At 38.4% G+C, this 27718-nt stretch overlaps 3 protein-coding genes and 3 non-coding genes across 8 annotated transcripts in view; 5 read left to right on the top strand and 1 right to left on the bottom strand.

Moving 5' to 3' along the window:
* LOC136268105 (protein artemis-like) overlaps positions 1 to 27183 on the top strand; it is a 29544-nt gene extending 2361 nt beyond the window's left edge. For both annotated transcript variants that reach the window (XM_066063336.1, XM_066063337.1), the window contains exons 3-15: positions 15897 to 15978; positions 16356 to 16415; positions 16859 to 16914; positions 16962 to 17063; positions 18059 to 18131; positions 18186 to 18223; positions 19075 to 19174; positions 19963 to 20070; positions 20124 to 20260; positions 20666 to 20726; positions 21896 to 21987; positions 23658 to 23968; positions 26570 to 27183. In XM_066063336.1, the coding sequence (XP_065919408.1) occupies positions 15897 to 15978; positions 16356 to 16415; positions 16859 to 16914; positions 16962 to 17063; positions 18059 to 18131; positions 18186 to 18223; positions 19075 to 19174; positions 19963 to 20070; positions 20124 to 20260; positions 20666 to 20726; positions 21896 to 21987; positions 23658 to 23968; positions 26570 to 27039 (1690 nt within the window). In that variant the 3' untranslated portion in view covers positions 27040 to 27183. The remainder of the gene's footprint in view (positions 1 to 15896; positions 15979 to 16355; positions 16416 to 16858; positions 16915 to 16961; positions 17064 to 18058; positions 18132 to 18185; positions 18224 to 19074; positions 19175 to 19962; positions 20071 to 20123; positions 20261 to 20665; positions 20727 to 21895; positions 21988 to 23657; positions 23969 to 26569) is intronic.
* Trnae-uuc (transfer RNA glutamic acid (anticodon UUC)) lies at positions 6534 to 6605 on the top strand. The gene has a single exon. It is a non-coding gene; the product is annotated as a tRNA-Glu (tRNA).
* LOC136268107 (uncharacterized) lies at positions 6579 to 10033 on the top strand. 2 transcript variants are annotated; one of them, XM_066063338.1, is made up of 2 exons: positions 6579 to 6802; positions 6858 to 10033. In XM_066063338.1, the coding sequence occupies exon 2, from the start codon at positions 6883 to 6885 to the stop codon at positions 8479 to 8481; it is 1599 nt and encodes a 532-aa protein (XP_065919410.1). In that variant the 5' UTR covers positions 6579 to 6802; positions 6858 to 6882; the 3' UTR covers positions 8482 to 10033. Both variants share the same exon structure in this region, with proteins under 2 accessions (XP_065919410.1, XP_065919411.1).
* Positions 9717 to 12399, bottom strand: LOC136268108 (uncharacterized). Its single transcript, XM_066063340.1, has 3 exons — positions 12275 to 12399; positions 11972 to 12220; positions 9717 to 11516 (listed from the first exon to the last, which is right to left on the bottom strand). The coding sequence occupies exons 1-3, from the start codon at positions 12330 to 12332 to the stop codon at positions 11512 to 11514; spliced, it is 312 nt and encodes a 103-aa protein (XP_065919412.1). The 5' UTR covers positions 12333 to 12399; the 3' UTR covers positions 9717 to 11511.
* Trnae-uuc (transfer RNA glutamic acid (anticodon UUC)) lies at positions 14384 to 14455 on the top strand. Its single transcript has one exon. It is a non-coding gene; the product is annotated as a tRNA-Glu (tRNA).
* Positions 15772 to 15843, top strand: Trnae-cuc (transfer RNA glutamic acid (anticodon CUC)). The gene has a single exon. It is a non-coding gene; the product is annotated as a tRNA-Glu (tRNA).
* Positions 27184 to 27718: the final 535 nt, after the last annotated feature.

The raw sequence follows: 27718 nt of genomic DNA, 5'->3' as shown, positions 1-27718 counted from the left end.
TGGCTGTGGGATCTTTCCATCATTAACACTTGCGAAGTTATTTTAGTTTGATGTGTCAAAGCCTAAAAATTATAGGCTTACTGGATTGGAAGGGTTAATTAATCAAGTAAAATACTACCTCAACCAATCTGTAAACTAAATTTATCAAGACTCACGGTAGTGAGTCGCGTGGCCAGTAAAGCAGAAACACGCGCCAAAGGCAATAAATGACGCGACCACTACCGTGAGGATTTTACAGGAACGAACGTTGTCAAATTTGGCTTGTCTATAACTCACCCGTCTTTTACGCTATCGCTCTGAAACTCTAGAGTTAAACTCATCGTGTCACTAGTGACTACCACACAAGCAGTGAAGCAAATCCATGCCGACTGTTTTGTGATCGAGATTGCCGACATGAAAGGGGATGTTTCATTTTTTTTTTTTTTTTTCCGCATGCGGTTAGACGCAACCGCAGGTGCATGCATTGCGTTCCTTTGTGCATTCCGAACATTAATTGCCCTGCTATCGCTTCAGTACTATCTCGATCGCCTCAAGATTCACATCATTGATTTCACCAGATATCATTACCCTACAGTCGTAATTTCAGCACCAAACGAAGTTTCAGTCGTCCTCAGTCGACCTAGAGGCCAAATACAAGCCCCAGATTGTTGTTTTCCACAATACTCGCTTGGCATGTAGGGCAATGTGTCTTTAAACTGTTCTAAAAATTTCGTTGAGATTGAAACATATGTTTTCGAGAATGGCTAGTTTGAAATTTGAATTTAGTCGCCCCCACGTAATTTGCTCTCTGTAAGAATTTAACTCGGAATTTAAAGAATGACGTAGAGCACAACTGCGGTCACTGGTTATTGATGAACTGGCGCTGTGTGTAGTTAATCAGTGCATGTAGCCACAAAGAGAAGTGTGCTGCCATAGATTATAGTCTATAATCTATGGTGCTGCATACCATCGTTCGATTTTGAGATTAGTCGCCCCCATGTAATTTGCTCTCTAAGGGTGCGGCTTAAAGAATGGCACAGAGCACAACTGCGGTTACCAGTTGTTGACACAAGCTATAAGTAATTAGCACATGTAGCTGAAGGAAGTATGCAAAATCACCTGAAAAATTTACAATTGTCACCATGCATTTTATAGCACCCCCACACAAAATTACACATGAAATTACAACATACAGAGGACACATGAATACCAAATAGTTTTCACAACAATAATGTAAGAATTGTACAACAATGACTGTGATATAACTGCTATGAAACTCTCTCCAGTAGCCCGCCATGGTAGCAAGTCTCACACGACGGCATGTATATTCATCCAAACACAGTGGGAGTAACGAGTAATAAGTGCAGTCACAAGTTGGTATGACTCCATTTGTAGAATCCAGATGAGTGGGTGTGGCTCCAGTATGTCTAAACAGTTGACAAACATTCCTGTTATAAATATGTGCTAGAGTTGCAATATAATAGTATAGTTTACAACAATACATAGTCTCCATTGTAGCACTATCAAACGACACTAAGTGGAGGATATTGTTGCATCTCTAGTATGTACACTCCATCAGTACAACCTGTCTTAATGGGCCACCAGTATAGAAATGCAACCTCTCTTGAAAAGCCAATTCCAAATTGAGAATTTATACACTGCTACCTGCTTATTGAGTGAAGGTGGCAATAATCAAGTTCCACCGTAATGTATGCAGTGATCTGATCTTGTATATTCTGTCAGTGGATGAGATCCACTTGACCAGGACAAAATTTGACCCAAATGTCCTGGATGATCCATACTCAACCCACTTATGACCCAGTGGCACAATGGAACTGACTATTTATAGAGAATACAGTTATAATTATTTCTAAGATGTGTGGACACATTACAACATGTGCATACAAGACATGCTACATACCGTTTAGCATTTCAAGTCACCACATTATGTACGGACCAGTCAACAATGCTTCATAGTGCCCATCAGTAAACTTGAAGAAAAGTTACAAAAAATAAAAATGCACATAAATACAGTGAAACCTCATTTATAGGGCCAGCTCTGGGACCAAAAAAATTTTGGCCTGAATAACAAGGTGGCCTTATTAATGAGGTCATAAACTACTGTTTATCTATATTTTGAACCTTCTATAGGTGGCCAATATAATGAGGTGGTCTTATTGAAGAGGTGGACACTAAGTGAGGTTTCACTATACATATGGTTAACAATGGTGAACAATATTAATGGTTAACAATAATACGCTGAAACCTTACTCAGGTCACTTCTTGTGGCAGATTGCTCTGTACACAAAATGACACATTCAGGGATAGTATTTAGATGGATGATAAAGTAATGCATTATGACTTAAATACTCATGATGTGTCACTGCTAGGCAGTATCTGATATGGCTACCATATACACGGCACTGCCAAAGCACAACATCGCACTCGCTTGCACGCACAATTTTGCTCAAAATTTTAAAGATTGATAATTAAGGGTATGGCAACTGTTTCGCTCGCAAGACTGTGTGGCAGCTGTTCCCCTTCTGTACAAGTGGCCACCAAGACAGGTCCACTGTGGATGAAAGCCAGGCATTAGATATTTGGTATTTCATGTGTTCAAGGCATCCAGGGCTTCTGGTAGTCTCAAATCTCACCAGTTTAACTCAGGCAGTGTTGTGGTCACCACTAAACCACTGGAATGCTGTGTTATGCTCATCTTATGCTTGGCTACTATATAGTAGAACTGAAGGGATACTCTGAAAAATATAATATAATATCCTATGGATAATGACTTCATCATTTTCACTTATAAGGACCAAAAGTGAAAAATTTTACACGTTGGGCTGACAGCCAACTGCCTATGTCTGAAGCAGTGCCTTTGGTGCTCTAACAGATTGGCTGCCCCCTTGCTGCCGGTACTCACTGTCTCATACACTGTTCACACTAAATCCATCTCTATAGCCAGTTAGAACAGCATGCTTCTTATTACCATTTTAAGGCCGCAAAATGCAGCCACCTCCTTAATAAACTAGGTCAGAAAATTTTGTCTACCTGAATAATGACCAGTTTTCACTGTACTATTAGTGATTAGTGATCATGGAGGATTATTTATTAAGATACTAAGATATACAAATGCTACAACCTCTAAATATAGCAGTAAAATTTTTGCCCTGGTCCAATAGAGCGATAACTTTTACGTCACAAAATTACGTTAAAATGTGTAACCGCAACTTCCGTGGGACAAAAGTGGGGCAAATTCAATGGCGTAGCACCTTCAAGAGGCTGCAACTTGGCTTCTGGTGCTCCATTCGGCATGAAACTTACTCAGGACATAGATGAGAAACATGATGAAAATAAATCACTTGGGCATCAGGTTGGTTTGAAAGGTAGCTAGTAGCTTTGATAATAATATAAATCAATAATAAATGCTCACAGTGGGCACAAAGACAAACTCTGCCCAATCTTGTTGTCAGGTTGGTTTTACCCAGGTTAAAAGGATAAAACGGCTTCCCACGCAATTATCAGCCATAACTCGCCCAGCACGGATCAAACTAACCTGCACTACTTAAATATCTGTTATACTACTCTCTTCTTTGTTCCTGACAACGTGGTTTCATTTAGAAAGACAGTCTCAACAAACCTCAGGCAAAGTAAACTTGTGCCCCAATGGTATGCATACATTTTCTGCCCCGGGGAAGTGATTATGTAACGACTGTGATGTCAGGTGTTACCACTCTATCTCTAATAATCGTGAGAGACTCTACTGTACAAACTGAGATACAAACACATGTTTTAGCATGCCGGTATGCGCTAATCGCCTTTTTACAATTAAGTTTTACAACACAAATACATGTATAGTTAGACTCACCAATTGTGTCTCAGTAGCACTAAATCCCTTCTACACGAAAAGGCAAGCAATGAGACAACAGCCTCTCAAAGATCACAGCCTATTCTAGTGCACTTATTTAGTAGTAATATAAATTTTAACGGCGTTTATTTACAACAGGACATGATTACGCGCCCCTCTATTGTCTCTGTACATACTTGCCATTTCTCTACTATTCTTATTTCATTTCACAAGAGTTCCTATTGCAAAGGCGTGGTTTCTCCGCTTGAATTAGTCAATGCGTGAAGTAGATCGAGATACTCTAATAGAGCAGTCAATGACTCTAACAGAACAGTCACGTTTCTACAAGTGCTGTATTTTTATATTGTAAAGTCTGTAGGTAGCTAATGATTTAAACTATGCAATCCAGTGTTAGGCAGAAGTTGTAAATATGCTGTAATATTGATTGCTGTGTTACAGCTGTTTTGTGACTGCTCTATTAGAGTATCTTGATGCAGTACAAGTTGAAAGGCAAAGTGTTACTAAGGGTTTACTAGTGTTAGTTGACTGCAGTTGCATGCCACTAAAATTACAGTTGTATTTTAATATTCTATCACTGTAATCTGGAGTTTCTGTCAAAACCATGGAAACTCACCTATTGTTTTCAACAGTATATGCTTACTCTAAGTCTCTAACAAAAAGTATTGAAATCCCATCCAAAAACAGCTTGTAGCTGTAAAAAAGTACGTGTCCAAGTAAAGCAGAGTTAACTGCGACGAAAAGTAATGATATCATAATGCGGCCATGTGTGAGGTGTGCAAGTTGTAAAATTAATATTAGCTAATCAGATAATACAATATTATTGTTAAAGTGTTAATGAGAACTATGTGATGCTGCTAGTTTATAAGTGTGTGAGCATCTTCATAAATGCCACATAAATTTGATTCTCAATAAAGCAATGTGTATAGATTCTCTGATAGCAATAAATAGTTTGAGTTTGGCTGCCTTTCCTTTGTTTATAGCACTGCCGTACACAGGAAAGGCGGCCAAACTCAAACTATTTATTGCTATCAGAGAATCTATACACATTGCTTTATTGAGAATCAAATTTATGTGGCATTTATGAAGATGCTCACACACTTAAAAACTAGCAGCATCACATAGTTCTCATTAACACTTTAACAATAATATTGTATTATCTGATTAGTTAATATTAATTTTACAACTTGCACACCTCGTACATGGCCGCATTATGATATCATTATTTTTTGTCGCAGTTAACTCTGCTTTACTTGGACGTGCACTTTTTTACAGCTACAAGCTGTTTTTGGATGGGTTGTTATTACACAGGTGTACAAGAACTGTGATGTAACTTTACCAGCTTATTGTTTTTTGTTATTTATTTTTTTGCATATCGTATGTACATAGCAGGATATTTTTGAGAGGGAAAATTTTCACAATTAGGCAAGTGATATTTCATTTGTAAAATTTTATTCATGAATTGTTACTAGCTAGAGTCAGTATTGTAGTTCCAATGATTTTGAATTTTATGAGATCAGTTTGTCTAGTTATCCTGGAGTGTCCTCCTTTGCAAAAAATTCAAAATGAAGGGGCAGGAAAGAAATATTCCCATTCCAGGAATTGAGTGAGGTGTGTTACAACACCTTGAAACAAATCACAAGCATCAAGTTATTGTATTAAATCTATTTTGAGATCTTACAGATACGTACATCCTATTTCACAGTATGGTAGTACCATGTAGTAGGGATCATGAAGGTTTGGACTTTCCTGTCCAGAAATATCACCATAAGCCAGCCTCACTTTTCCTCTAGGACTATTATTATTATTATTATTATTATTAACACTTTACAGTGACCAGCACTGAAGGTCTACAACAACATGTGCTGCAGCCTTAGGATTACCTAACCTAGTTTCAAGGACTTAGACTTAATAACTTATACAGTAGCTGGAAAGGTGTAACAGAAAAGGGGCCAAAGTAAGGAAAAAAAAATCCCTCCAGCCCCAGGAATCGAACTGCAGGTCACCCAATGTCTAGTCGGGGCCACACTCAGTCTTCCTCCAGGAGGGATGGATTTTCTTCCTTAATCCTAAGGTATTTATTATTAACACTTTACAGTGACCAGCACTGAAGGTCTACAACAACATGTGCTGCAGCCTTAGGATTACCTAACCTAGTTTCAAGGACTTAGACTTAATAACTTATACAGTAGCTGGAAAGGTGTAACAGAAAAGGGGCCAAAGTAAGGAAAAAAATCCCTCCAGCCCCAGGAAACTAAACTATTGATTACAACTTTATACTGTTGACAAACTGTAAAACTGAAGTAGGAATTAAGTATACAGTATAGTTGTAGTTGTATTTGTAGGAAGCTTCTATAGTTTCTTTACTATGATCCCTACTCGAGCTAATCTCGTACATATACCACTTTAACATAGCCTTAGGGCTAAATCAGCAAAATCTGACACAGTTGTGATATAACTATTACCAAGAGTCCATGCTGTTACTTGTAGTATTTGGATTAAGTAGGTATCGTCAATTGTCCACAGTAATATTTCATATAGTTACAAGGTCTAAAATTTCTGTGAATTGAAATTTTGCTGTAAATTTTAGTGAATGAATGGAGTTTTCCAGTGTCTTTTGGGTTCTGATTTTTCATTGTATTCCACACGTACGTATAAAATGTTGAGATTTACTCTTTCATCACAGTTGTCCCATTTGGTCTAGTGGTTAGGATTCCTGGTTTTCACCCAGGTGGCCTGGGTTCAATTCCTGGAATGGGAACTTTTTATTTTTATTTTGCTTTTACAGGCTGTGTAAATGTGAGAGGAGATTGGACATGTATTGCACACTGCTTGTTTTAATGGACTTTATCCACAATGATGTCACATAACAAAATGGCCGCATTATTTGGGGTAGTTTTGTATTGGCGCTAACGAGAGTTTGAGCAAATTCGAGCGTTGAGCAGTTAAGACACGAAGGTAAGGCTATCAGATGCGGTGATAATGGTAAGTAAGCTAACTATCGTTATCACAGAGGGATTGAGTGCCAGGTAACAGACATGCAGGCTGATTTTGACGAGAATTTTGACGATGATGCCTTTCAGTCGAGCTCCCAGTCTGAGGATAACTCGCGATCAGGTAGTGGCGATTCTTCGGTGCCCCTCCGTAAGAAAGTGCATGTAACTGCAGCAATGAAGGCGTGGAAAGGACATTATTGTTGTGTCCCACTGTGTCGTAGTTCCTCAGGGGACCAGTCTGAACGGAGAAGATTGGGAATGCCAACGCTTTCATTTCATAGTTTCCCTGACTTGAAGACAGCCAGAGCAAAGGATTGGATTGTAAAGATAAGAAGGGATCCTGGTGTAAACTTCAAAATAAACATAAATACTAAAATTTGTTCACTGCATTTCAAACCTGATGATTACACACACAGTGAGTATCAACTTCCATCAAGCAAGCCCCGCCTCAGGCCAACAGCTGTCCCATCAGTCTTTCCCTGGACAGGTCAGGTTTTTCAGCGTAAGAGTAGGACATCAGTGGTAGCTATTTCATCTCAGCAGCGATGTGACTTCAATCATGAACTATTGCCAAATGATGGATTGGATGACACAATGGACTCACAATCAAGTGAACTCCAAGCTTTGGAAAGCAAAGTACATGCATTGGAGTTAAGGATTAGGGAGTTGGAAAATGAATTGTACCAAGCTAAAAATGAATCAGAAAAGCAACTATTTCGCTTGGAAAATATCAAAAACAATGATGAGCTAGTGAAGTTGTATACAGGCATCCCAGACTATGCAACTTTAATAATTTTTTATGAAGAAATCTTGAAGGGGGATGCAGAAGTAATTAGAATTTGGAAAGGAAAGAATTCGAAAGATGATTTTGACGAAATAAAATGTGGGCGATCTCAAAAGCTTCCTTTGTTAGAGCAGTTGTTTATGACAATAGTGCGACTGCGTATGGCATTTCCAGAGTTAGATTTGGCAAATCGATTTGGTGTTTCACAATCAACTGTGTCGCGCATTACAATGACTTGGATAAATTTGCTTTACCACAATTTTAAAGCTATTGAACGATTTCCATCATGGAGTGTTGTTAATAAATATATGCCAGAAGTTTTCAAAAAGCTGTATCCAGATACTAGAGTTATAATAGATGCCACCGAGTTTTTTATAGAACGACCTTCATCGCTTCTAAATCAGGCCTGCACATTTTCCAATTATAAAAACAGAAACACTGTTAAAGTTCTGATTGGAATTACACCAAGCGGAGCCATATCATTTGTGTTTCAGAGTTATGAAGGATCAATATCTGATCGGAAATTAGTTGAGCTTAGTGGGCTCCTACAAATGCTAGAGCCGGGAGATGAGTTAATGGCAGACAAAGGCTTTTTGATTCAGGACCTTCTTGCGCCACTGGGTGTAAGATTAAATGTGCCTCCACTTGTGTGCTCAAAGCAGCAAATGCCAATGAAAGATGTTGTCGTTACAAAGAAAATAGCTCAGTTAAGAGTACATGTGGAGAGAGCTATTGGACGAGTCAAGGAATATAGAATATTGCAAGGTGTTATTCCCAGTGCTATGTGGGACTCACTTAATGAAGTAATATATGTTTGCTGCATGTTAACAAATCTTAGCCCCCCATTAGTTTGCTGAATGATTGATTACATAACTATTGTTTACACAATTGAATGATTGAATGTACACACAGTGTTATTTATAAATGAAATTACTTACACATTGAATCATAATGGCTATGTCCGTTGTATATTACTAGTAATGGAGTGGCATCTAGTGATGTCCACTGACCACAAAGTTCATTAGAAGATAGCGGGATAAAAATTCCTCCTCTCATCTTGGGAATTGGAGGTGCTTGGCAAGGAAATTGGCGTGCATAAGTAGAGCCATCATGTACGGCAGTTAGTACCACAATATCTCTTTTCAGACCAATGGCCAATAACCGCAATTCCAAATCACCACCCCATTCAGCAGGGTCAAGGATTGTCTGTTTCTTTTGCAGCCACTGTATTGGAGATAAGCCATCTTCTAAACGAACAGCAGGGTGATCTGTCATCATTCTCAAAGCCGTCTGTCTTAAAAGAGTACTGATGATGTTGTCACCCCTACTGTCTTTAGGGATAAGGCCTGCTTGATGAGCTACAGCATGGTACATACAACTACCATCCCCACTTACTGAATGTTTTCTGACACGCATGTGTTGCAAAACACTATTCAGAGTTGGTGAATGTCTCTTTGTAACAGAAGTGATTTTGAAGTCTGCTGAAATTGTATTTTTCACTGTAACTGGTGGGATTGTCTTCTTCACTGGTGTGGCTGGTGGTAAGGAGTTCTTTACTGCTGTGGCTGGTGGGATTGTCTTCTTCACTGGTGTGGCTGGTGGTAAGGAGTTCTTTACTGCTGTGGCTGGTGGGATTGTCTTCTTCACTGGTGTGGCTGGTGGTAAGGAGTTCTTTACTGCTGTGGCTGGTGGAATTGTCTTCTTCACTGATGTGGCTGGTAGTAAGGAGTTCTTTACTGCTGTGGCTGGTTGGATTGGTATGGTGTTCTTTGCTGCTGTGGTTGGACTCTGTACTGCTGTGGATAGTGGTGCTGTGTTCTTTACTGCTGTGGCTGGTAGGATTGTCTTCACATCTGTAGCTGTTGGTACCATATTCTGTGATGCTGTAGCTGGTGGGACTGCACTTGTCACTGTTGTGACGGGTGAGATGATACAAGTAGCGGATTTCTGTTCAGTGTCACCAGTTATCACTATGTATGGTACCACTGATGGCAAAAATTTCTTAAAATAAAATTCTTGAGCTTTCGACATTGCTGTTGTCATAAAGGCAGGATCGTAGTACACACGTTCAACAAACACATCTTCCATCGGCGACCACACTACAAAATCACACCATGAGATGTGTGTGACATGCATTTGAGTCTGTACTTGGTAGTAATATGCATGTGTTCTTGACAGAGACAATTCACCATTTTTCTGCACAAGACAAAACCCGGAAATATTCTTACAGGCAGCTGCAAACAACATCTTTTCACACGAAAGGGGGCACTTTACTTCCAGACATCCTCTCTTAGGATGCTTCTGTGTAGGATCAACTACAATTACATCTGGACTTGCAGCCAACCAAGGTGTTGACAGGTCAATCGAAAGGCCACAGGAATTTACCTGAATCATTATACCACGTTTGTTTTGGTAGTTCACATATGATCTTACTGCAATTGTTTCATTATGTTGTCCATAACGAACTGCAGGTGTATTGATCGACTTTGACCCTAGTTTCTTTCGAATGAAAGCCTCACAGCTGGTAGATGACTTTCAGTGGCAAACTTCTTTCATTATAGAAGCAGTAATTCATAACTTTCTTTCGTGATGCCAAGTTTGTGATTGTGCTTGTGTCTTGGCTTCAACTTGTACACAAGCTTGTGGGCTCAGACAAACATGATTTCTGTACAGCCTATTTACTAAATCCTGCTGCATATCCATAGGCATTTCAATAGTTGAATCATTACACCTGTCACTCAGAGCAGTGGGACAGCTGTACGGATGGTCAAGTTGAAGTAATTTCTGCAAAGCAGATAAATCGTCAAGCAATTTCTTCTTCTGTGCTGTCGCCTTTTTCAGCCTTTCTGTCCTCATTCTCTCCACTCGATTTTCAGTACTAGGAGCCTCTTCATCCAGCAGCTGTAGGAAACAGGAAGTTCCATATTGATTAAGTAGTGATCTTGTTTTCATTGCTTTCTTCTTTTCAGTCTCACTCCTGGCACAAAGGAGAGCTTTGTCAGCAGCTTCGACTTTACACTGCTCAAGCAAAGATAAACGTTCCCTGAGATTCCTAGCTCTGTTGGGATCAATAATTCTCCTTGATACAGGACAACAGTCCCATGAATTTATGCGGTAAAGTTTTGGTCTTTTTTCAATTCCATACTCCATCTTGTTTAATACAACCTCATCAGTTGGACGAGCTTCCACATTTTGCTTTCTTGGTTTAATCCATGTTTGCAACCGATCTGTGCATCCTATCAGCTCATCTTCACATAGACCTGCATGAATGTACCCCTCCAGAAAGTACAAAGTTGTTGTTACATGATTGCAGCATCCGGAGAGACCAGCAGTACAAGTACAATAAGCACTTGCAACACTTGCAGTGGATTCACAGAGGACAATTTTTGTAGTGTAAACCCGGTCCTTTCTCATAGATGGTAGAACACTTGACCTTATACACACATAATTTACTTCATGTGGCATCGGGTGATATCTAACTTCTTGAACATGGCCATCTCTGAAGAAACGATACCCTTTGTTAAATATTCTGGTATATTCAATAGGCTCGTACGCATCATACTCTTTACGCTTCTCAGAATCCTCAATTTCATCATTACTCTCATCCATGCCAGTATTCTTATCAACAATATCTTCTAAATAGCCAACTTTCCTAAGAAGCACTTTTCGATCTACCAAAAAGCCATAGATTGTACTGTATGATACTTTTGGTAACTTGTGCAACTGGCTGGTCCATTGTTGATCACTAGCTGGTGGTATAGATTGATGTAATCGAAAAGATAATGACTCTGGTTCTCTAGATGCTACTGAGGCTAGTTTCTTGTGGCAATTTTCACCTCTATCTGAATCTACCAAGTACTGATCCCATCCATGTTTAATGTAACAAATCACCCTTCAAACACATTACACAGCATAAAAATAAGCTTATAAATATACCATTACAGTGGAACCTGTCTTCAGTCACCTTCCTAACAATACCAGCCCGCTATGAGACAAACCTCAAATTTTGTGAGTAAGAGATTTATACTGTAATTTGTGTTTAAGGCCAAATCCATTCTTGGTTAACTGGCTTAGTCACAGGTTCCATTGTACCTATACAACTATATAATTTTATCACTGTCACCTATAAATATTGAGCTATAACTACTGTAAGCCCCAAGTAGAGCAGCAAGCAGTAGGATTCATCAACTGCAGTTGCCTCCAGAGTATATTACAGAGCCAAGGGAATTCATCATAACATTTACAATTCCCCCTACTGAGCTGCACACTGGCTAATTCACTACCAATATTACATACACAATGACATTTATTTGATTTGCTACCTTTCAAGAAGCTCAGGCTTATTACCCTTCACCGGTGCTCCGCGACAAGCCAACCACCTCTTCAGTTGTATAACATTCAACTGGCTTGGCTCTTTACCATGAAGAGATGCACCAGGAATATCCAATTCCGTTAACGTAAGTAATTCATGACTATCTGAATAGGACTCTGCTTCACCATCTACGTCTTGGTTAAAATCGAGGTTAAAATCTCCGTCGCCGGGGCTAAGCAACACACAAGGGTTGCTGGGAACCTGACTGGGAACTGCGCATCCATCTGAAACATGACACAGTGTTGTATTATAACTAATACTAATCATTTAAGGTGTACCTTGTTTGTTACACTGCTCAACGCTGTCTGAAAACTCGAATTCATTCGAATTCTCCATTGGTGTCAATACAAAACTACCCCAAATAACGCGGCCATTTTGTTACGTGACGTCATTGTGGATAAAGTCCATTGTATACTGGTATCACATGAGTCTCTGTGATCACATGAGTCTCTGGGATCATAGAAAAACAGTAAGGAAACAAGGGATGTTGCCTACACCTACAGATATACTAATACCTAGTTCAGTCTATACCCATGACTTAGTTAGGGATTAAATGTGACCGGATTTGCGAAAAGGGGTCTTCCACACACATCCAATATAGCTGTTATCAAGAAGGAATCAGTTAGTCAGTAGAAAATCCATTAAATAAAAAAAATTTTAACAATCTATTGGAAGCATTTAGGGTCGTACTGAAGGCAGTTTTGGGCTTGGCTATACTTAATTAATACTGACAAGGCGGCAGGATGGTATTGTTTTGGGTCCCAACCCTCCGTGATCCCTAATATACAGTACAGTTGTACTGTATGCTACCCGTACTGTATGATAATCACAGTACAAAACCAGCCAACGATGCAGGTAACTGGGGCTAGAGTACTGTATATTAGGGATCATGGAGGTTTACACTTTTCGCATTTAATGAGGTGGCCTTATTAATGAGGTCATGAAGTACACCTTAGCTATGTATGGGACCTACTTGACATGGTCACTATAATGAGGTGATCTTATTAATGAGGTCATGAAGTACACCTTAGCTATGTATGGGACCTATTTGACATGGTCACTATAATGAGGCCATGAAGTACACCTTAGCCATTACACCTTAGCTGTGTTTGAGACTCAATAACATGAATGAGGTCGTGAAGTATGCCTTTGCTACATATGTTTTGGACCTATTTGGCAATGAGGTGGTCTTACATTATTGCTGGATCTTCTAGAGATGACCACTAAGTGGTCTATTAAAGAGGTGACCGCTTTGTAAGTTTTTAGTGTACTTTTTTCTTGCAATTTTTAAGGCAGTTGCCAAATGGCATTGTCACAGCTGCTTGGATCACAAACATATATGCTGTTGATATACAGCTATACTGTAGCCTATAGATATTACAGTATCATGGTAATGTCTCGAGCACAGATTTACATCAGAGGAGGTAGGACATGCGTTGTGTGCTGCTTACTTCAATTGCATATGACAATTTGATAGTGTATCGGCTTTTTAACAAGTGGCTATCTAAATGATAATTGCTGGAAACTGTGCTTTTCTGTGTATCACACATGTTGTTATTTCATTACAGAGATTTTCACTATCTTATCAAGATATAGACAATGCAGGCCTAACCCTAACCCTAACCCTTTGATAAGATCACTGTAGGACCTAGTAATTAATAATAAAGGACCTAAGTAGGCCTGTCGTGCTTTATAGACTAATGATTGGTACATGAAAGTGTATTACAGGTATCTACGTTTACTGGATTCCATTACTGTAGTAGTATAAGGGATAATGAAGGTTAGGACTTTTCTACCTAAAACATACATCCTACAATCAGTCTCACAATACTTTCATGGCGTCTTGGCAGTATCGGTATCCAAGCCCAAAAGTGCCTTATATTAGTATGACCTGAAATACTTTAAAAAGTTGCTACGAAATTTTAAGTAGTAGAATTTCTACTCTGACTGATGCCTTCAGACAAGTGTAACTTGATAACAACTAAGGCTATGGGCATATACAGTACATACAATGCACGCACCGCCTTTGTCCTCTTTTGTGTCCCATTTCTTTTGCATGCTAACAGCCCAAGGTGTCGATTTGTGGTAGCTCAAAGGCTTCCCTACCAACTCTACATTTGTAAATGGGAATCATTTGTATTTTCCATGGTGACTGGATTGATTGCTGAGGAGCTTCTACTACTGTTCTTTGTTTGTAGTGCTGTGAAACAGCTGAGCATAGTTGAAAGTGAAGCGTAACAGCCACTTCACTTTCAAGCCAGTAATTGATAGTTGGAATGTGTGTTCAGTCGAAAACATTACCTCTGGCACCATACATAAGTAGGTGTCCTCAATGTCCACTTCTATAGTGTATAAAATGTTGAGATTTACTGTTCCTATCACAGTTCTCCCATTTGGTCTAGTGGTTAGGATTCCTGGCTTTCACCCAGGTGGCCCGGGTTCGATTCCCGGAATGGGAATTTTTTTAAAAAGAATTTTTATTTTTGTAGTGCAGGAGTGTAAACTCAAACCAGCATGATAAAGTACAGTAGTAACTGAAGGAAGATCTACAATAGCTACCTTCATTACATACTGATAGTCAAGTGTCCATATCATACATTGTGTGATAACTCTATGGTAGGGGGTGTAGTTTGCTGCAAAAGAAATAACATCAGCTAAAAACCAGTCTCACAATACTGTCATGGTATTGGTTAGGTAAAATCAAGACCAAATATGTCCCTAAACACTAGTGTGAGGAAAATTGTTTTCGTAGAGTAGTAGGGATTGTTAAAAAGTGCCTAAACACCACCAAAAGTGCATATTTAATCCCAACCAATTTTAGGCCATACCAATCAGCATGGCTATTACATTTGTGCTTCAAGTGATGTTGCTCTTGTTTAAGCACTTGTTATTGTAACGATCCTACTATAGTATGTTCATGTTGAGCTGAACCCTGAAAAACAGCTAAAAATTAAAAGTGGATTTTTTCTCAACAGAGTTAACATTTCTGCCAACCAGATGATTATTGGTAACAGCAAAGGTGTCAACAACAGACACGTACGGTTTGGCTCCATTACAAGTTCGGGAAAGGGCTCTAATGGACACTGTACTTATATGGCTTCTCCATAGGAAATGTATTGTGAAAATTTTCATTGGTCATAAATATTATGTCAAACATTTGAACAACAAGATTTTGAAATATATTTAGCGGGTCAAGCAGTACTACAAATGAGCCAAATTTCAAGATCGTGTGTAATTGTATCCATGAGTTATTAAATGTTTTTGAGGATTCAGTTCAACGCGAACATACTATAGCTTGTAAAATTCCAGGTGTGTGTGGGGGGGATGTTGGGGATGTTGGGGATGTTGGGGATCACTGGGGATTAAGTTACATTTGGTTCTGTTTTTCAATGTTACAAATTTAAATGTGACCATAAATGACCGTATACAATCATCCATGTTTGTTATATCACTATGAACACGTACAAGATAAAATACTTTTACTTGCACTTTTGTAATCTACATAATTTGATTGGTTTAGTATACATATGTGTGTGTCCTATCCTCCTGTAACAAGTACAAGGAAAAAGGTGGGGGTCATAGAAACAAACAAGAACAAGGAAGGCACTTATATGTCATAAGTGGGGCTGGTTTTTTTTGAATTTTTTTTGGCAGGACCTTCATCACCCTTGCTATACAGTACTACTGTACTGTATGTTTTTTTTTCTTTGCTTATGTCAGGTTCTACATGTATATTTGTATAAAATGGTGAGATTTACTCTTCCCATCATGGTTGTCCCATTTGGTCTAGTGGTTAGGATTCCTGGCTCTCACCCAGGTGGCCCGGGTTCAATTCCCGGAATGGGAAAATTTTTTTCTATCCAAGAAGTTACCATTTTATGTGTTGCATGTGTTTTGTAGGGACTGCAGTTTGTATTGCTCTGAAGTGACTAAAGCTTTACTGCAAGTAGATGAAGAATTTGCCCACCTAGTGCCTTATTTGGTAAGCAGTGATGCTTGTACACAGACATGAAGGTTGTAAAAGGAAGTGTTGCAAACTAGTTCCACAGATCTTTTACTGGAATCCGGGGAGTGCAACACCTCGCATGGTGTAATCACAATGGGTTCACTATTCTCAGGTATTTGTCCTTATTTCCTTACTTAAGAAAACAATTTTCTTACGCTCATGGCAAACACCTTGTGTCCTCTATGTTCCCCCTCCAGTGCTCAACTGTAAAGATCATCAACACAAACTTTGTAATGTTGTTATACAGAGTGTTGAGTACTGAAGTACATGCTCTTGTTTGACTTTGTTTTACCAATGGATTAGTTTTTTTACCTGTAACTCATTTATTTTTTCATTTGTTCTCACTTGTTTAGAAGTCACTGCCGATTGAGGAGACCGTGCTGTTGTCACTGCCTGCTCACATGCACCTGAAAGTGAGTAGCACTTGCTTTTATGACTAGAATGAATTACAAGAAAGATTTACCTTTTGCAAGAGAAGTTGTTCCTTGGTTAAAGTATTCACAGTTAGACATCATCATAGTGACATTGGTTCAAATGAATGATGACTTGGTAGTGCTGTAGTGGTTTGGTGATTGTATTTTATCACTTATAAAATACAAGTTGTACAGTCCTAAGAAGCTGTTGTTTTCGTATGCCCATGCATGCATTTTGCAGGGAATGGTATGATATTTATATTGTCGGTATTTGTTAAAAAATATTAGACATCAATAGATGTACAGTACACATGCACAACATGCACACAACACACACTACACAACACGCACGCACGCACACACACACACACACAGAACACATGCAACACACGCACACACAACACACACACACTACACAACACACTCAACCATTTTCCCCACAGCCTCTACAAGTAACAGTCACACTACTACCAGCTGGTCATTGTCCAGGATCAGTCATGTGAGTGAACCACTGATCACATGATCTTAGTAATGATGTCAGTACAGGTTCCTGTTACAAGATGGCACTTATTCCGTTCTCTATACCGGAGACTTTAGACTACAAGCAGAAGACATAAAACACATTCCAATTCTTCACTCCAGTGGCAGGTAACAAATTTTCTTCGTTTAAATGGTGTCCATGAAAAATTCTAGCCTCAGGCTCGAACAACCGTTGGTGGCTTGTGTATTTCGCATGCCTACGCTATACCAACGATATATTACCACCTCTATTACTAAATATCACAATATCCATACTTAACTGGTATAGCAAAAATAACCAGCACTTTTTTGGAAATAATTTGACTAGCACTTCTGTCAAAGAATTGTATGTAAATATGTACAGAAAATTACGATATGACAATATTACACTAAATACAGAAAATTACAATATTACACTATTACAATTTGAAGATGGTATCAGATGTAAATATGCCAATATATGATAATGTCATGATATTGCCAGCACTATACTTGGGTATGCACATAACTGACTGTTATATTAAAGTGTATTAAAATGTTTGACTGCTTTATCCTGACTACCTGTAGTACACTTAATAGTCAGTGGTAGAGTATACAGTAACTAGTACAACTTAGGGTAGAAGTAGTCATTTAGAAGCACACAACATGACTAAATTTCAGTTGTATTGTCATCGTACACTGTGGTATAAATCATTAATATTGTGAATGACCACTCCTGCTTGACTGTGAATGTTTTATGGTATGAAGTGAGATATGACTACTGAAAGCTGTCTGTCCACTTGTTAGCAAACTAACTTGCCAAGAATTGTAGCAATCAACCTCATACTTAGTGTGTATTTATTGTCACCACCCTCAGGTACCCTAGTATCTACAAGTTTATTCTCATTTTGTTGTATGGGGCCAAGAAACTACCATCAACATACTCCAACACACATGTTTTTCAGTAGACAAGATACTCGTTGCAGTAGAGGCACTAATGGTGTGCAAACCAGTCCTTACACCATGATGGAGTGACCCAACCTATTTCAAAGCACAGTAGACGCATGTTTTTAAAAAACACCTTCACAACACACACAAATGTATATAATCACCAACAGAACTTTAGTATGATAGTATCTCACTAGGTTGTTGGAATTAGACAGTGTATACCTTGACACCACATTCTGTCATCCTAAAGCAGCTAATATCCCAACTAGGGTAAGTGTTCCTTTAGCCTGTGAGTTGTTGAGACAACTTTTGTCTCCACTGTAGGAAGAATCACGAGATGTTGTGTTGTCACTAATGGATGAGTAAGTGATTGTTTTAATAGAGTACAGTGAAACCTCTTTATCACAGACAATTTGGTACTCAGAAATTTAGACCTCTATTAGCTGTAATATAGAGGTTTTCCTCTTTCAGAAGTAAAAAATATATTGACCAGACCTGTTGGGACCAAGCTTATTATGGAGGTGTTTTCTTTATTTGGAGAATTTGTTAACTGAGGTTCCTACTGTGTAGAACCCTATCTTACTGAGGTATCCTGATTTCAGCGATCTAAATGTGTGTACACTATACAAATGGAAAAGTGTCCTTATTAGTGAGGTGTACTGTTTTCAGGAGTTAAGTGTATGTACTATAGTATGTTCAAATTGAGCTGAATCCTGAAAAACGGCTAAAAATTAAAAGTGGATTTTTTTCTCAACAGAGTTAACATTTCAGCCAACTAGATGATTATTGGTAACAGCAAAGGTGTCGACAACAGACACGTACGGTTTGGCTCCATTTTAAGTTCGGGAAAGGGCTGTAATGGACACTGTACTTATATGGCTTCCCCATAGGAAATGTATTTTGAAAATTTTGATTGACTGTAAATATTATGTCAAACATTTGAACAACAAGATTTTGAAATATTTTTAGCGGGTCAAGCAGTACTACAAATGAGCCAAATTTCAAGATCGTGTGTAATTGCATCCATGAGTTATTAAATGTTTTTGAGGGTTCAGCTCAACGTGAACATACTATAATACGTTCACATCCCAGACTATGGATAAGTGTCCTGATTATCAGAGTGTCCACACATTGAGGTTTCCATTTTGATGTAGTTCCACTGTATGACATGTTGGAAGTCTTGTGATGTGCTACACACTGTTGTCTTCCTCAGGTGGCTCAACAAAAGTGACAGACATGTTGTTCACCTAAACTTGTTCATGTTTGGGTTCGAGCATGTTATCCTTGGGGTTGCTGAGAAGTTTCACACTAAGGTATACTCTATAGTACGTTCACGTTGAGCTGAATCCTGAAAAACAGCTAAAAATTAAAAGTGGATTTTTTCTCAACAGAGTTAACATTTCAGCCAACCAGATGATTATTGGTAACAGCAAAGGTGTCAACAACAGATACGTACAGCTTGGCTCCATTACAAGTTCAGGAGAGGGCTGTAATGGGCACTGTACTTTTATGGCTTCCCTATAGGAAATGTATTGTGAAAATTTTGATTGGCGGTAAATATTATGTCAAACATTTAATCAAAAAGTTTTTGAAATATTTTTAGCGGGTCAAGTAGTACTACAAATAAGCCAAATTTCAAGATCATGTGTAATTGCATCCATGAGTTATTAAATGTTTTTGAAGATTCAGCTCTGTGTAATAATTTGTCCCAACTTGAAAATCCCGAATAAGGTCACTGTGTAATAAGGTCACTGTAATAAGGTCATCTGTCTAAACCAGCCAACTTGGAGATCACTAATGTGTCATTTGTGTACAAAGTGATCTACCTCTTGTAGGTAGCAATTTGAATGGTATGCATGTACCACCTTTAATCTCCCAAGATTTATACTCAATACGCAACTAAGATACCTTGAGGGTGACACTGGGAGACTTGAAGACACTGAAAGCTTCAGCATGTTACCTTGACATCTCTTCTGCTTTGTCATTTTAAGATATCAGTTTCTTCAATGTCTTATTAGTAAGGTTGGCCATTTGTCCTTTGCGTTAGCTGGATTAGACCTGTAGGTACAGTACATCACATGATGTGTATGCCTCCTTGTAGGTGCATGTATCTGGTAATAAGGTACGAGGTTACAATGAGATGACAGCTGTTGGTGACTGTGTAACTGCTGATGGTACAAAGACTCGTGTACATGCTTGTGTTCCAATGGTCAGCATAATGACATCATTGACAATTACATCATCATTGTGTTATTGATATAGAAGGGGAAACGTTATGGTAGTGGAGTGCCTTGTGGAGCATTCACTAATGAGAAGGAAGGGTATCCGAAGGTGATGAAGATTAAGCTATCAGCTCAGTGGTTCTTCATGCAGCCATCTGTACCAAAGAGCACTTGTGTGTAAGCAAGTCATCGTGCTATTACATTGCTCTAGCCTTGTTAGCTAATGGCTGGAATATTTCTGACATTAAGAGGGTGACTAGGTCACTTGTGCACAAATAACATGTTTGGGGATGATTTATCTAGACAGGTGACCTTAGATGATAACATTAATTTAGTGTTGGTCCCATAAGATTCAACTTAGTAGATATGTGTATATATGGACTCAATATCTGTCAATGTTTTGTCTTATGTGCATGTTGTTAAAGAATGTGATTCTGTGTATCACTGCATAGTACAAATTAATTGATAACTGCTCTAATAAAGCAGTCACTTTTGTTATAGTCTCATTTTAGCCATCTGCTTGCAAATATTATCTGCTGTTGCTGCTGTAGTTACAACTGTGTAATGTTCATTTAATGATAGACATCTTCCTCGTCTCAACCTCTACAGAGTGTTCCATTCAATGCATGCCAGTTACAGTGAGGTAAGGCAACACCATTACCTAGTTGTACATGTAGTTTAATACAACTGGCTGCTCTATTTATGATGTGTATCTTAAAAGTTTATATAATGGTAAGGTATAAGTTTTCAATGGACTGATAGGCAATCTACCCTGTATTTACTACATACAGCCATTACAGTGGATCCGAACTCCAGTAATCCGAATGCTCACTAATCTGAACAGTAGAAGTGACTGTTCTATTAGAGTATTTTGTCAACTAGTGTGTGTTCTATTAGAGTAATTAAACTAGGCTCTGTATATAATCAATGGTTCACTAATCCAAACGAATTCACTAATCTGAACAGACTTTTCTCAACTTGAGAACAGAGCTGTTCAGATTAGTGAGGATCCACTGTATAGGTTATTTTGCTTTTAAACTTTTCTTTGAGTTTACATTTCTATTTGTGACTGGCTGCTACCAAGTTTACACATTCCTTGAATTTCTCTAATCAATGAGGAGTGGACTGCCAATGTTTCAGACAAATACTTGGGAGTTATAGTACTACATAGTTGGAACAGCAAGAAATTACGAGCACTTAATTATTTACTTGAACAGGGTATACAGATGGGACTTGGTTCAGTGTGTTTGCTATGAACAGGTGAAATCATCATGGCATGTTTCTTTACTGATACTCCTCCATGTGTGCAAATAAGAACACTTTCCAGTGAAATATGATGATAATAAACATTGTTTCTACTGCATCATAAGCAAGCGCCTGTAACTCGCCTGCCCTAGACACAAACAAGGAGATATCTAACTCCATGAACAGGCCAATCTGATGGTGTATAAAGTAGGTTTTGTTGATTTGAACTTTGTTTCACGGTGTACTGAAGTGATTAAAACATTTGTATTGTAAATTATGTAGCATGAGTTTTCTACCCATGTATTTCAATGTATTTCAATACTTTTTTAAAAAGCAAATATAACTTTGTGAGCATGGTAGGTTTTTGCTCAGCTGGTTGCATTTACATGTATTTGAATTGATTTTTAAAATTAATGAACACACTGATTGTAATACTGGCCATTACTGGGGTCTCTTGACATCTTATGTATGTAATATTGTGGGATTCATACTCAACACACATATTGTATGCACTTTGGTTTCTAATGTTGTGTTTATAGTCAGTAATGAAGGAATGTTATACTGTAGATTAGAAGTTTTGTTGGGTACCTCAGGCCAAAAGCAATTGTGCCATGTGTGACTGCTCTAAATGATAATCACCCGATGGATGTGTGCGACAGGTGAGCTACAGTATTACACTGGAACCTGTTGATGTGGACACTTGAAGAATACATAGCATGTCATTTAGTACTCACCAGTACATTTTTGTACAATCCATGTGTATACAGGTTCTCCTATGTATTTTGCTTGACAGCCATACTTTCATAAAGTATACTATTTCCTTGTCAAAAGCTGCACCTTTGATAGTTGCTGCTTTTGAATAGTAGCCACACTAGATAAAGCATAAACACCACTACTATTATTTGAATCCATAGTCCTCGATTGTTCTAAAGTGTTTTCTGCTTATCCTTGGGTTAGGAAGGTAAAATAGACTATCCTGCAGTATCAAATAGTACAGTTCCCCCTAAAATGACAGGTGCCATCCAAATGCTGCCATTAAAAAAAAAAAAAACACTTTTACAGAATAGTCTAACTTCAAATTCATGGAGTGTTACAAAGACACTTACAGACGACCAGATATTTTTAAATGCTATATATATATATTTGGCTTGCCTACTTGCCTGATCATAGTCACAAGGCTAGAGACTAAACAAAGCAGTGCACAGCCACCATTTCATGCCACAGTAACAGACTCACTGGTGGCATGTGCTTTTGGTTTAAAAGGTTTAATTGAGGGGCTGTAACCATTAATGCACTCTGTGTTTGAAGGCACAGTGCTGGAAAAGGTATCAGCTTCTACCAACTTTCTGCAGTGGAATCTCTCCTTGCTCAAGTTCAGTGATTTCATAGGGTAATGAAATTCACGTGTTTATGGATTTCACATGATTGAATACCCTGGGTAGACTTAACCTCCCATGGGTTACCTACCTGGCTCTGGTATTGTTCAAGGGAAGCTACACAAGTCTGGTTTGACCTTCTTTGCTAGGTCTATGAATAGTGCTGTAGTAATGGAGTGCTGCAGTATCCCTGCAGTTTTACAGTGCTAACTTGTAGCAGCTTGTCAATTTTCCCCCAATACCCACCTCTCTAAACTTCGTTTTCCTTTCATGGTGATTTAGATGGCCCCTTTCCATTGGCTGGTTCCCTTAACCAGCTGATGTGACAATGGGTTGGTGCTGTGTTTTTATAGTTTACCATGAATATCCCCGGAATGCAGGCAGGACAGAAATCAGCTTGCATTGGGAATACATTCTACCCACCACTGCAGCAGGTACCAAGAATGCAGCTCACATGTTCTATTTGATCACATGATCCAAAATGTTTCACTCTGCCTGCTGTGGGTATATAGCACTATCATCCCAACAACCCGCTACTCCATCCTCCTTTATGTTGATGCTTATGGTGTACTCATTCCTCTCTCAGTACCAGTACAACCTCTTACAAATAATGTACTAGTTATTCAGAGTGTTATCAGTAAGGAAAAGAGCAATAGTTGTTCTACATCATGTATTGAGAGGCCTTACCATTTATCTGCTGATTCCTTTTAGTGCACATCACAGTGAATTGTACTAAAGCTACTAGTACATACTCTTCTTATAACAACAATTTTTATTTACTATTAAAACTATAAATGTCACGGCTACTATTCAAGGGTAACAACCTATTCTAAAGTGGCATTTTACCAAGTAAAGATGGTAATTTGTTTTGTATAATGGGATACTGTGTATGTTCACATGAACTTTGTATTAAATTTTAACATGTTTATACTTGTAAACAATAATTTGGTCAGGCTCAAGGACCTACTACAAACAGGTCATCATACAGACGTTGGTACACAACCGTCAGATTGTTTTGGTGACCAGGTCACTGATGTACTTCCTAATAAGGATACACCTGACCACACCCACTGGGTATCAGGTGATGACACTGATTCTGATTGGGCGTCACCAGTACATCATAATGACAACGCCAATCACAAATTGTTCCCACAACAGACCACTAAAACAAGAAAATGTCCCAGTACTAAACGATCGTTGTTCTCTTCACAAGGGGATAGTAGTTTGGAACAGTTGGAGTTGTGTTCAGTGAAGAAATACAATGGTAAGGTTGTAGGTTTGAAAAACCACATTGTAACCATAGTTACAAACCTGAATCTGTGGGGACCATTCTTTGAACATCTCTAAATTGTAATATTGTCAGGGGCTTTAACTATTTTAACAGAACAATCATACAGTAGTTGGTACCTAATGCAATGGTTACAGGTAGCAGTGTATACTGACGAAACCTTATTTCTAGGCCTTCATACTGCCCTATATACTACAAGCACAAGGGAAAAGAATGAGTAAGGATCATAGTAATAAACAAGGGAGGTTACCTACACCTACAGTTATACTAGTAGCCCTTTTTGTTATTTCTATGATCCTTCTCAAGTGTAATTTTTATACTTGTTTGCTAACTTTGTAACATGATTTACGAACTAGTATTTTAGAGGATTGTAAATAAAGTAGGGATCTATGCAATAAAAAGTAGTGAATGATGGTATTACAGCATAGCTTGGTGGGAAAGTCCTGACTTTGACTGACTATGATCAGGACTTTCCTACCAAGCTATGCTGTAATACCATCATTCATTTCTTGTTGCACTACTTTTATTGCATAGATCCCTACATCTTTTTTTAATTAACAATTTTTTTTTAAATACTAGTTCGTTTAGTTTATTTGTTGTAGTACAGCTAGCTGCAGTGCAACTTGTGACTGTTCTATTAGAATATCATTAGTACTAGTAATAGCATGGGTAGCAGTGAAATTTGGGATAAATATCAAGAGTGTTGTATTGGAAATGGGGATAAATTTCACGAGGCGAAGCCAAGTGAAATTTACCATTTCCAATACAACAAGAGTGGTATTTATCCCAAATTTCACTGCTACCCATGCTATTCCCAGTTAATACCATACTCGCTGCATATACACATGCTGTGCATTAGCGTTGCCATGTACGCAATTTGTCACTATGTATTAAACACGCGTCGACACTAATTGGCGCTACATTGTTAACATAAATTCTAGCCAATGAAATTGCAATTACAACTTTTTCACTGCTGTCAGTGAAATACGGGATAAATTTCTCTGCTACTATTGAGACTTTTGTATGGGCAGTGAAACAGGTATGGTATTAATGTATGAACTGTTGTATTAGAGTGACTGTTGTATTAGAGTATCTCAAGTCAGACAAGTGATGTGCAGCTAGCTAGACGAACAAGGGGTGAGGTCATCTTGTTTACTGTTAAGTAAATAGCTAGATTGTTAAGAGGTGCAGAGGCAGATCCAGAGTTTGGAAAGAGGGAGGGCACCTTGCTGAAAAAAGTTGAAGAGCAAAAAAAAAAAGGTCACAGCAATAGTAGCTAGTTATTCTTTACCAAATATATATTATATCATGTATGTAAAATAAAATCCTTATTTATAGTTTCACACGTAAGCTACACTGCCTCATGAACACTGTGACTGCTTTAGAGTAATTGACAATTGACTGCTCTATTAGAGTATCTCAATCTGTATGCAATTTTTTGAGGAGGGGGCATGTGCCCCCCGTGGTCCGCCACTGAGGTATGGTCTCCATACTCCATTGCTATTAGTCAATCTAGACCTTTATTTGATTGGTGTGGTCATGAACCTACTGTAGGGATCCCAATTGCAAAATTGCAGATATTGTACACCTTTTATAGTTGCACCAGGACTGAAGTGCTTCTAGAATCCAGATCTGAAATAATTCTTTGGTATCTAAGTATGCTGCTGAAAGAAAGTGTTGATATGGAATATTAACGCCTCGATACGATTTTGTTGGATGAAGAAGAAAACAAGCAGCCTGATTGAAGATAAAAGAAATGACAAGACACAGAGGGCCTACACTCGTCAGAACCCCAAAAGGCACATCCCACTGGTGAGTTTGTTATTGTGGCATAAAATGGTGGCCGTGCGCTGCTTTGTTTGGCCTCTAGTCTTGCGACTGTGGTCAGACAGTTTGGCAGTGAGACTAAAATTTGGCAGTTTTTAAAAAATTCTATATCCAGCCACCTGTAAGTGTTTTGTTATATTTAATGCTGTATTATATATTATATGGACTAGTACTATTCCATAAAGGCGATTTTCGTTGCGTAAGATATCTCTAGGATGGTTTTCAAAGGTGGAATTTTGGGTGGTGTGCGAAGTCTTTGGGGGCAATCCCTACTTAAACAGTATTACTGTACTGTTTGATAGTAATGCACTAACTATGAAGTGACATGGTCATTCCTTCAGTTGTGTTCCAGCCATTATGCAGTGAAGAACAGTAGGAGAAGTACGTCTGAAATAAATATGGAAACCATACAGACGATTTTCATAGTACAGAAATCATTACCACATTAGTAACGTTACCCAAGACTCAACACCTATGCAGTAATGGAGAAAGCTAGAATTGGGGCACAAAGGAGAGTCCATGATGAACATATTGTATAGCTACAGTAGTAGGCATGGTCCTCTCAGGTCTGAGTAACTTCAAACAGTGAAGAAATTTAGCCCATAGCATTTGAGTTATGCTTGGCTGAAATATAGTTAGGCAGTTGTGAAGGAAAGGTGAGGGTTTGAGTGAAACTTTGAAAGCACAAATCGTCGTGATCCTTACTATACAGTACTTATTTACTCTTATGACTTATATTTGTTGTTACAGGTGCATGTGCTGATGATTCTGATAGTGACCAGCAGACATCAATTGAACTATCATATCCTCTATCAGATATTGGTAACAACGATGATGCCATACCCTGCAACTTCCAGCCACACCCACCAGCACCAGCTACACCTACTACAAGCATAAACACTTTTGCAACAAAATCACACCACACATCACCACGACCACCCCTAACTAGTACACCGTTGAAAGCTTGTTGTGAAGATGAACACATTGATGTGATCGATTTGACTGAAAGTGATGATGACTCAGATGTCACGTATTGCTCCAGTGGTGAAGATGATGATGTTTATGTCACCCATACTGCGTCACTCAGCCCGACCGCTACCTCTTGTCATCACAACTCCTCTCCTCCATCACTACATGATCATTTTGTGTTACCAGCCACCCCAGAACACAATACACCACGAGCTGGTAGTATTGTACTGTCCTATCGTGGGACTCTTTAGGTTAAAGAGTATAATTGTATTGCAATTGTATATAATTTGAATTCTGTAAATATATAACTTTATTTATGTGGAATACTAAATATTACATTTAGAACTATATTATGTGTAATTGTGTATTGTGACATCACTTGCTTATTTTGCAGATGTGTTTTTTTCAGTGGCTGGTTTCTATGTTGCATCCAAGTACTGCATAGTAGCTAACAAGAGTATATTAATTCATTGTGAACAAATATCAATCCTTTGTAGTTAAATGATGCCTTGGGGTAGTAAAGGCCGCATTGTAGTAAAAATGATCCCTAAGGAAAAAACATTTTTTATATTATCATTTTGTTGGGTGGAGTAGTTATTAGAACAAGTTTAAGAAAAAATTTAAAAATTTAAGTTTGATTAGTGATCATAGAAAAAAAAGTAGGGAAACAAGTAGGTGGCCTACACCTGCAGATATACTAGTGAACATTTAATCCCTAATTCAGTCTTAAACTTGTTTGTTTAATTTTTACAACAACAATATTATGACTGGTGAACCCACGCATACCGCATCAAAAGAAAGGATGGCACCAGAATAAATGTTAACGTCTGAACGTGCGCCCTAGCTATGAAATACTGCTTCGAAAGTGCAGTGGCCATTACGCTTCGCTTTCAGTTATGTTCGACCCGTTACACAGTGCTACAGACAAAA

This window comes from Dysidea avara, chromosome 10 (assembly GCF_963678975.1).
Source record: "Dysidea avara chromosome 10, odDysAvar1.4, whole genome shotgun sequence".
NCBI classification, from domain to species: Eukaryota; Metazoa; Porifera; class Demospongiae; order Dictyoceratida; family Dysideidae; genus Dysidea; species Dysidea avara.
Note: the sequence above shows the minus strand (reverse complement) of the source record. Positions and strands in the feature narration are given on the sequence as shown.

Excerpts from the sequence above, each read along its gene's own strand:
- LOC136268107 (XM_066063338.1), top strand. The coding sequence starts at position 6,883 with ATGCAGGCTGATTTTGACGAGAATTTTGACGATGATGCCTTTCAGTCG.
- LOC136268108 (XM_066063340.1), bottom strand. The coding sequence starts at position 12,332 with ATGGAGAATTCGAATGAATTCGAGTTTTCAGACAGCGTTGAGCAGTGT. Across the intron at positions 12,221-12,274 it reads TGAGCAGTGTAACAAACAAG|ATGGATGCGCAGTTCCCAGT; the intron begins GTACACCTTAAA and ends GTCATGTTTCAG.